Source organism: Perna viridis, chromosome 2 (assembly GCF_037379345.1).
Source record: "Perna viridis isolate PV_CMFRI_1.1 ecotype Kerala chromosome 2, ASM3737934v1, whole genome shotgun sequence".
NCBI lineage: Eukaryota > Metazoa > Mollusca > Bivalvia > Mytilida > Mytilidae > Perna > Perna viridis.
In genome coordinates, this window is record NC_142446.1 from 45,265,168 (window position 1) to 45,276,368 (window position 11,201).

General features: G+C 31.1%; 1 protein-coding gene across 1 annotated transcript; it reads left to right on the forward strand.

Annotated features, from left to right (window-relative positions):
- The first annotated feature begins 331 nt into the window (after nt 1–331).
- LOC148625338 (DCN1-like protein 1) lies at nt 332–10,824 on the forward strand. Its single transcript, XM_088568773.1, has 7 exons — nt 332–360; nt 446–662; nt 2,026–2,194; nt 2,784–2,914; nt 4,260–4,342; nt 6,243–6,339; nt 7,376–10,824. The coding sequence occupies exons 1-7, from the start codon at nt 358–360 to the stop codon at nt 7,453–7,455; spliced, it is 780 nt and encodes a 259-aa protein (XP_088424899.1). The 5' UTR covers nt 332–357; the 3' UTR covers nt 7,456–10,824.
- The last annotated feature ends 377 nt before the right edge of the window (nt 10,825–11,201 follow it).

An 11,201-nucleotide genomic window follows, 5' to 3' on the forward strand; every position in this document is an offset into this window, starting at 1 on the left:
CATTGAAAAACAGTATTTTGAAAGATTATCATTTTCCTATAGTGGTGTGCTGTCATGGTCCGTGTTGATAACACAAATGTATTTTTGTTCATTCGATGAGTATGTTGAAAGACAGAGTTTATAAAAGAAACATGTATAAGAATAATCATGTAATAAATATACTTTGTAATACGGTATGCTAGAGTATAGAAAGCGAGACTTCAACAACTGCCAAGTGCTTAAAATACACGATGATCATCCGTTTGGTTTAAAGCTCTCAGTCGGCTTTAAACACCATATTTTAGGTCTATTATGAAATCAACACTTTCCAAATGCACATATTTGACCCCTTGACCTATTTCATGGAAGACGATCAAAATGGTAGGAATTACAATGTAACAAAATATTTCAACAAAACACCCATAATAAAACCTTATTTAACCCAACTGTCGTTTGATTTTTGTAGCACAAATTGAAAAGCTCACAGAAAGAAAAGGTTCGACAGTTCATCGCTTTCACACAGACGAGTGAAAAGGCAGCGATCGCCTGTCTGAGTGCTCATGACTGGAAGCTTGATCTTGCTGTTGACAACTTTTTCCAAGCCCCAGAGAGATACAACAGTGAGCCTAGCAGATCTGCGGTAGATAGAAAGAAACTTGAAGCCCTTTGGCAAAGATACAAAGGTGATGTTTATTGTGAAAGGAATTCTAGAAGATCCATTTCATTTTCAGCCCAACCCCTGGTCAGTCAGCCCCATTATCGACCCATCTCTCCCCTAGTTAATCCATGTATAAAGTTACTTAATATTTGTCTTTATGTTTTGATCCATTTTCACTTATCATGAAAAATCTCTATGGATTGGATTGAGCTATTCTTTGACGCTGAATAAATGATTAATTTAAGGATGTTTTTTTAATTATTGGTTAGATTATACTAGAATATAAATAACTTTGGGTCGGTTTATGCCAAATAAATCACAAAGCGGATTATGTTGCAGTGTAAACCAACCCTAAGTTGTTCAAATTCCGTTATATAACCAACAATTGGAAACAGTTCTTATATTTTAATTAAAAAGCACCAGAAAACAAAAATAAAGTAACAATACATCGTACATACTGTTTTATTATAAGAAATCATCATTTTTTTTAAACATCAATCAATACTGTCAACTATCAATCGATTGGGTCATTTTTAATTTGTACATGCATACATGTTTTAGTGTATTGGGATACCCCATTGAAGTAGTTTGTATTTTGGGGGATGGATATAATACCAAGTTAGGTTATACGAAATGGACAGTGTTCCTCAGTAACTCTGTACTACTGAGTATTCAGAATTTCACAAATATTAAAATATTATGCTATAATTATGATACATTGTAATTGTCCACTGGAAGGTGATTTATCTTGCAATAAATCATCAAAGATTAATAAATAATGTAGCTTTCTTTAACAAACCTAGAAAAACATAAAAGTGAATACAATGATAAGTATCCATTTAATATATTTTGTACATTTAGTGAACAAACCTATATTTTGTAGATAGGATCATAATTAGAAATATATCCTTGTTTACATCTTTCCCCTACTACTCCATCTCTCCTGTGTCATTTTGCATAATTTCTGCTGATTTGATCTGAGTCTGTAACCATTCAAAGTTTCTTTTTCTAGCTAACTTCACTATTTGGAATTATATTGAATTTCTGTGATGATTTTATAAAACATGAAATGCCAATGGGGTAGTCAATATGATATAAAGTTTTTTTTGTACAGTCAAGAAATATTTTTTCATTTCAGTTGTTAGGGATAAGTCAAAATAAAAAAAAAAGTATTTTATATTAATCAAATTGAATATTTCGCAAAAATAACCCCATCACTTATATGTAAGTTTGACGGAGCAAATCATTGTGCCCAATACAGATTTTCCAAGAAAGAGAAAAGTATGCCAATTTACCAAGAATTGATAAAGTTGTAGTTTTGTTTCCAGTGATGACATAGGATCCAATTTTATCATTGTGATTTGATTGATTTTTTAATCTATTTTTAGACCCTAATGAAGATGATAAAATGACAGCAGATGGTGTGATGAAGTTTCTAGAAGATTTGTCATTGAATCCAGAATCCAGGACTGTTCTGTTATTAGCTTGGAGATTCAAAGCTGCCACTCAATGTGAATTCTCAAAAGATGAATTCCTTACTGGAATGACTGATTTAGGGTAACTGTTAGTGCACCAGCCTACCAAGCAGCTTGGAGCTTACTTAAAATAGAAGGCACATTATCCATCCTTAAAATAGTTTATCCCTTTGGCCTTCAGAATATTCAAGTCTAATTCAGTCATAACTGTCTATAAACCTGTGTACTTGTATTCTACTTTCATTGCTATGTTTAGTTTTTTTTTTTCAAACCAAGATATAGTTATGTTATGTCATTACTTTACCTCCTAATTCTGGGGAAGTAAAATTCTAAAGGTCGTCTCTTTTCCATAATTGTGGCCCTATAATGAAATTAGAAAAAAAATCTAGCTAGAAAACAGTATGCTCAGCTCAGTTCAGTAGTGAGTATAAAAATACTATATTCTATTATACATGTGTTAGTTAATTTTTATACAATATCAAAGTTAATTTTTATACAATATCAAGGTTTCAGCTTCATACTAGTATATATACAGATATCTTTTGTCGGCATAAATGTATTAAATCAAAAGCCTTTGCTGGCAAAGATTATATTCTTTTCATGGTCACCCATAGATTTTTAGCTATACTCATTGTTTTGTAGATACAAGTGTAGTACTTTCTTTATTTCAGCTGTGATACTGTAGAAAAGTTAAAAAGTAAATGTAATACCTTTGAGTCAGATATACGAGACCCAACAAAATTTAAAGACTTTTATCAATTTACATTTAACTATGCCAAAAACCCTGGACAGAAAGGTTTAGGTAAGTCGATAGAATTTAATGTCCATGAAAATTTATGTATGAGGAAGTTAAGCTTTCTTTAACATTTTCAAGTGCTTAGAAAGTCTCACAATCAAAATTCAGTTCTAGAAAAAGTCATTGCAATTCGTGAACAATGGAGTATACCATTTACTCACATTTTCAAATACTGTAAATGTATTAATATTTGTGGTTGCCTCAAGAACACGAAAATTAGTACCCGCGAAATTATATTCACATTACCAAGTCTTTTGACCATTATAATCATGGTTTCCACAATTTTGAATGGAGACTTCGTTTTGTGTAAGGGTCATATCATTCTATGCTATCAAGTATGAATTTGTACTTAGTCGTTTATAGTAATGTATATGGTAAAAGCATGTGGGTTATAATTTCTAAATTTATGATCTTGTTTCTATAATGATTTGTGTCAGTGGCCATAGAGGATCTGGCACATCAAAGAATAGAAATCAATATTGTGCAAGCATTTTTTTCACAAAAAGAACAAATGTAAGTGTCAAACACACACTACAGGTAATCACCAATAAAAGATTACCTTTGAATACACACGCTGAGAACTGTGAATAAAAAATTTATCTGTAAACATGACATGCAATTTAAGAGTCAAAAGTTAATCCCTACAATAAGCTACGGCTTGGGCAATTAAGTGAGTTCTTTTTAGATTTATGTAAGAATACGCTGTTAGATTAAAATGGACATAGGAAACTATATATATACAGACTTGTCCATTCGTTAATGTCGTAATAATGGCCGTCTTTAATTACTTTGAAATATTAACGGTAAAATATTTGATCAAAAGAGGAATAAAACACTGCCAATGCTATTGAAAAATCTCATTTCTCCAACCTTAAAAGTGAATATACACGAACATGTTGGCAATTTAGAAACCGTGAAAATTAGCTGCCGCGAAAATTAATATGTTTACATAACATCACCATTATTTTTTTAAAGTACAGTCTTGACTATTTGGTCCTTACCCTTAATACATGTCACTATGCTTCAAACAACAATAAATATCCAGAAACAAATGGATAAGTATCAAGGAAAGGTTTAAAATTTCAGTATTTTGGGGGATCTGATTAATTTTTTTTTAAAGTTGTTTGCTTTCCAGTTCAAATCTTTCGCAGAGTTAAAAAGTCTACTGTATTTCCTGAATCAATGGGTTTTGAAGTAGAATTTCTTCTCTCTAAAGAGGGGATACTGATTTGATGGCAAGTCATTCCTTTTATGGAAAAAAAAACTTTTTCTTTGATTTACGATGACGACCTGTACATGTTGCTATAGGTTTCTCTATTTGTTATGGTTGTTACAAACATTCTCTTTTCAGATTTAGAAATGGCAATCGCATATTGGAATATAGTTTTATCTGGAAGATTTAAATTTTTAGATATATGGAGTGAATTTTTACAAGTGAGTTATTTTAATTTTGTTATAATAGCTTTAATCTGAATAGTTAACATTTGACTGAGCTTGAGCAAACGCATGCTTTGGACTGAACTTGTTAGTATTCAAGAGTTACATTAATTATTGAAAACTAAACTTATGAGTTGATGCTTTTTTTTAATTAAGATGAATTTAAATTATTTGTTGAAAGCTATGAAATCTCAAGATAAAGATTTTAGTTGCCATGCTAGGGGGTACTGGTCATACAATGCATATGCACTAATGCACCATAAAACACAGAAATAACTTGCAGATTGGGACAGTCAATGATTTGATCCTGTTCGATGTGGAAGGTTGTGGGTCCATCCGTGTTCAATTAATAGAGACATAGAAAAGTCATTGCTTCTTCTCCATGCATAAGGAGATATAGTGATGACTGGTTGGCTCTGAATCAAAATAATTTGTCTATTACTTGGGTTGCATTTATGCAGCTGTTGCTTGTGTGACATATTTAATTCATGAATACCACTTTTCGTGGATTAGGGAAGGAACACAAGTTTGTGGATTCTTGAATTCTTGGTTTTGAGGTTTTCAGTATACACATCAATGAGAATCTCCTTTTCGTTGGGAACCAAATTTCATGGTTTGGCCTACACATGAAAACCACAATAATTGGTACCTCATGAACATTAGTACTGTCACAGTAGCACATTTCAGGGTTTAGGGAGGATTTTAAAACCATTTGTCACTTTTGCATATGCCAAAACTCAACCCCTATAATAACAGTACTACTTCAGATGAGGAAGATATTAATACATTTTGACCTACTGCAAATGTTCATAGTGGACCCATTTATATTTGCTGGAAAAAAAAGATTTTAAATCTGCATTCAAGGTTTTTAAAAATGAAATTTAAATTCTAGCAAACTACATGAACCATGTAGCATCTTGTTCCAATTCTCTCTATTATTTTCATATAATTAATAAAATTGCAATGTTGAAAACTGCAACCTGTGAGGGTCCTTGACTTGAAAATAAAAGTCTTTACTATTTCTGTTGCTATTTTATTATAGTATTTACTCCCTGCTTGATTACAGAATATACAGACTAATTTTTTTTTAGTGAGTCTACTCGTCCTATAATATTTCTACACCATGTCTATTTCATTACCATGTGTGCTTTTTTAGATTTGGGGAATTTTCCTTTCGATTTATCTATTGATATTCCCACCAAAAAAGTCACATAGCATGAAAAAGCAGCCATTTTGTTTTGTCCATTATAGCACTTCAAAGTTTAATGGACACTGCCTGATGGAAATAAACATTGTTATGTGAATAGAAAACATTCTTTCATCAGGTAACTTTGACTGCAAATTAGCTCAATGGATTGTGAATCTCTCCTTAATATTCATGTTAAAATGATATAAAGTTCAAGATTTTTACAAATCATCTTCATGAATTAGAACTAAAAGTTTGGTTGGTCTTTAATAGGGATGATTTATTTTTTCTGCTTTTTAGAGGAATTCCTTTATTTCAATTCCAGATTTTACCCTTATGATTACTGTGAACGTACTATTGTTCGTTGGGTACCAATTTTCATGGTTTTCGTGGGTAGGCCAAAGCATGAAATTTGGTTCCCACAAAAAAAGATTTCCATTGATGTGTATACTAAAAACTTCAAAATCACAAATTCATGAATCCATGAACTTGTGTTTCTTCCCTTATCCATGAAAATTGGTATCCATGGATTAAAGTACCCTCACAGTATTTTTTTTAATGTTTATATACTTCCAATTTAGCCAGTTTCTGTAATATCATCCCTGCTTAAAGTAGCATACCACCATTGGGCATCGAACACCAATCAATCTTTCAATCTTTAAAAATGAATTAAGTGCAAGTCAACTCCTTACTATATATTTCATCTTCCAGGAACATCACAAAAGATCAATACCTAAAGATACTTGGAATTTATTATTAGACTTTTGTAATATGATCAATGAAGATATGACTAATTATGATGAAGAAGGTAAGGCTAGATTAGTCACAGGAACTTGCTCCAACCATCAAATATGCAGCCCCACTAGTATAAACCTATACATCGGTGATCCCAGATTTGGGGTTGGCTTGCTTCAACTCAATTTTTTTTCAAATAATATCAAATATATCACAATTACTGCCCAGCAATCACTTGACAAATGATGAATCTAATGAATAAACACAGGTATCACCATCAAATACTTCTAATTAAATCAACACAATGATTTGAACATTCGAACTACATATTTCTACAATCGCTTGGACCAAAAGTGAAACTAGTGCGACCTTGACATCGCTAGACAGACAATAGAAAGCGCTCGAAAATTTATGGGGCTACAAATTTGATAGTGAGAGCAAGCTCCTGTGATTAGTATTAAGAAATCAAAATGAGGTAGCTTTAAAAGAATGGTCTAAAATTCTTTTTTTTTTTGTTTTTTTTGTTTTTTTACTTTTTAAGAGAACTATAAATTCAGAAAATTATTATTCTGTATTAGAGGTACCTATTGACAGAGTTAGAAACAGTAGCCTGCCAACAAACCCATGACTGGCTATTTTTTGGAAGAACTGGCTAATTTTAGCAAAAAGTTATAAAGTCATATAGAAAATATATTGAAAAATTGTATTCAGGACTGGCTAGAATTTGAGTGAGTTTCCTACCCAGCTATTGACTGGTTCCCCAAGTGAACAGTCAGTTAAATGATTTCTTGTATGGAGTAAACAACCAAATAAAAAAGTTATTTAAAATCAATAGGTGTCAACAACTGTAAGACTTAAGGGAAAGTGAAGCATTTACCTCATGGAAGTACCATCTGAGCCTGCCCAGAAAATTAGCATGAAAGGGCCTATTCAGTGAACTGCCATTCAATATATGGAGTTATACTAGGCAATATTGCTTGTCTGTTCTTTATTTTCATACTTTCACAGTGAAAAATAATCATGTTTGAAGATGTCATCTTTTTTAATTGGAAATTCAATTTAATTTATTGTGTCAAAATGTGGTCATTTGTTAATATATTATTTTTCAGGTGCTTGGCCAGTGTTAATAGATGAATTTGTAGAATACGCACGACCTCTGATCAAAGGACCTAAGAGCACAACTGTTTGATAATTGTTATCTTAATAATTATTGTGAGGCCTTGTTCATCTCAGAGAAAACATTTTTATACAGGCTTCTGATCAAGATCTTATTGCTACCAATATTTATGTTCTTGGACTGTTGAAAACTCAGCTTACTGTTGAGGGCTTGTTCTTCAGAGTTTACATTCATTGGTGAACAGTCTTACTACCTATTTTATTTAATTAATAGTATTAATTTCCAACAAAGAAGTTATGTTACTAAAATTCAAGACATTCTGTATTTACATCTAATTACATGCATTCTATTTACTAATACATATGGTTTTAAAAACCTATAGTTAGGGAAATGATCCTTAGCATGTTAACAAGCAGCGTTTTTTTTTAGGTCTTCATGACGCTATGCATGTCTTAAGTACTACCATATAACTTTTGTAATTTTCAATGTGTAATGTAGCTACAAGCTCTATAAAATAGTTCTGCAAAAATTCTTTCAGGAATGTTTACACGGCCTTGCTTGCTGAAGAGTTTCCTATTTTCAAATTACTTTCCAAGGCTAACCTTTCTTACCAACATCTTCTCTGTGTATATCTATGCTTTTTCAGTCCAAAAGAGTAATCAAGGCAACCAAGGTTCTAGTGGAAACCAAAAGAAAGTAATGTAGGGTCAAAGACCAGACATGGAAAACAGACACACACAACAAAGAACATAAAATAACCAAAATAATGTAAACGTACTATTTTTTGCTATTTTTGCAGAGGACAGAAAACCGTGAAAAATAGTACGTGTGAAATTGATTTTTAGCATGTTAGAACATTAATCATTTTTTGAAGCCACAAAAATTGATACCTATGAATATATTCACTTGACAGAAGGCGCGAATATTAATACATTTACTGTAAGTAACAAAAGTAAATAAGCAACTAAGGGTTGAAAACAGGTTATAAAAGAAATCTTTACACCAATCAATGGTTTAAACTAGGAACTATTTGGCAACTCTTGACCATAGGGCTCAACAAAAATTTGGCACTTGGAAATTTTTTTACTCTCTCTATGGCAGTGTTTGTCATGAAATGATGGGATGATAAACTCCAAAGAACAAGTCTTCATCATTAACATGTATGTTTAGCATTTGTATAAAATGCAGTCAGGTTTATAGTCCCTTATTGTTTGGGTACAGACTATTTCAACTGAACATTGAAAGCCTTATTGACACAATTTCAGAGTTAGAAATGTTCAAGATAGATAGAATGCCATTAGAATTGCTTTTTTAGCTTTAATAACTAAAATATCCTTGATGTAGACTGAAGGGACTTTTTTTTTGATGTGCAAATATTGGCAGAACTTACACCGTAATATAAAATATTTATGAACAATTTCTTACATATATTGTACTTCCAGTTATCTTAACTAAAGATTTATCTCCCATTACCTGTTTGTAAAAAAAAAATCTTCTTTTAACTTAGAACTTTTGCAAAAAGTCTTCTTTATACTTCTTAACTACCCAAGATTTTTTAAACAAATTCTTCTCTTGCAAGGGAAATAACACTGCAAGTCAGAACTCTGCCAATCATAATTTAACCATCTGTGTTTTATTGGACAAAACAGCTAGTTGTTTTAAAAGTCCAATATTATAAAGCAGAAGTAATGTCAGGGCTTGATTTTTCATTGTTAACTTCATAATAGTAAACATTTTAATAAAGCAACTCGTAAATATTTGAAAAAAATTGTACCCTTTTCTTTATTACATTATCTCTTCTACACTTTGTACAATACAAGTACAAATGTACTGTTAATTATTAGTGGTAATAAATATCAACATCATGTATTTATTATTTTCAATAATAGACAGCATTGCTTTAGTTTAATTTTTGTGTTAGATAAGCATGAGTTTATGAAATTAAAAAGCAAAGCAAATGCCTCTACTGATCTCAGTTTTATTGTAGCAGTCTTTATAAAAAAAACAGACAAGAGGTGATTCATGCATGTCAAAAACCTACCAAAATTACTTCAATATCTTATTCAGAAACATTTACTCACATAACCAATCTTAGTTGATCATTCAGTTCTTGTACTCTTGATATAAAAAATATAAATTGTGTATGAAATTGGCACTTTACAAGAGTTATTGTTCCTTATTTGGTTTGATATGGTTGGTTTTAGTGGTACATATTGCAAATACAAATCTATTTGTAAAAATGACCATGGTTACATGAAACTATAGCAAATGTAGATTGTTGTTCAGTAGATTTTTATATACCATGAATCACCTCTACCATGGGCAGTATCTGAACTTAATATGAATTGGTACTTAAGGAGGTAGACCTAGAGTAAGGGACACAACTCTTAAAATCATTGGAATGTTTGTATTCAGCATTTTACTTCAGTTTATGTAAGCATCTAATTAACTTTGATTCATTTTATTCTGCTTCAAACGAAAGCTTGAGAGGCTTTGGTGAAATTGAATGTGATACAAACATATTACTGATTTCATGAGTTGTGTTCCTTACTCCTTAAATTTAAAGCTGGTTTATAGATAGTGATATTTTGTAGTAGCTACAATAATTTTGTCCATGCCAAGAACTTCAACAGAAGGCTGTTATATGAATGCGGAAAGTTTTTATAGAATGTTGTTTTAATTCCGATTGTTTTCTCTGTTAAAGTTACCTGTCAAGATCATTTCATAAGTTGTCAGCAAGTCTATTTAGGATTGTTGGTTATTACATTTACTTGCTATTTGTTAAAATTTCACAAATATTTATTTACATTATGCAACTGTCTGTCTGTAGTTATTTTTTTTTCAGAGTATAGTGTTTAACATATCCAAATAATGAGGCAGTACTGTTATTAGCTGCCCATCTAAGAGAACTATGGGATATTTGTCATTTAACTTTGAGCACAGGCCTTTATCCACTTATAGGATTTTTTTCAAGTTCACATGAAAATCCCCCAATATAGTTTAATTCTCAATCATGATATTTTCAAAATATGGAAAGATGCATTTTGTAATGGAAGGAAAATCACTGATGAAAGTCTGATTTATGATAAATATCACCTAAGTCACAAAATTGATACATGTATCAGTCATAATTTGTCTTATATTTTCAGAATTTCTTAATTTAGTAGATATACGGTATCCAATTATTTTTTTTAAGACTGGAACTTTATTTTATGAAAGGATCATAGTCACATGCTTTGTGAATAATTGTCAGTGCAACATCATTTGAAGCATTTATTTATTTATTCACTATATAAATCTGATGCCACCTAAATTATTTAAATATCGTATGTATCCTCATGAATGTTATAGATTTCTGCTATTTTATTTGTCCAACATATGTATACTGGTACATACCTTATGAGTATGACTAATGCAAATAAAAGAAAATTTTGTTAGTTATTATGTCTTATTGTCATACATTTCCATACCACAAGAGGAGGATTTGATTGGTTTTTTTTTTTTTGACCAGAAGCAAGCATTTTTATTTCAAATTCAACTACTAATATGTAGTCTATATGGAATTGTGTCATATACCATATATCATGTATATACCATATATATCATATATATATATACCATATATCCATATACCATCTAAGTTGAGGTTGGAATTGATTTAGTGTTATGACCATGATCATGGAGGAATTACAGGCCAATAACAAACATTTTACTGGTTCCAGGACAATTGTTTGTGTACTAGTTTATGTTTCCTTATGAAATTGTTTATTCTGAAAGAGTTATGGCTATTAAGTAGTAAGAGGCCAAAATAGTGTCAG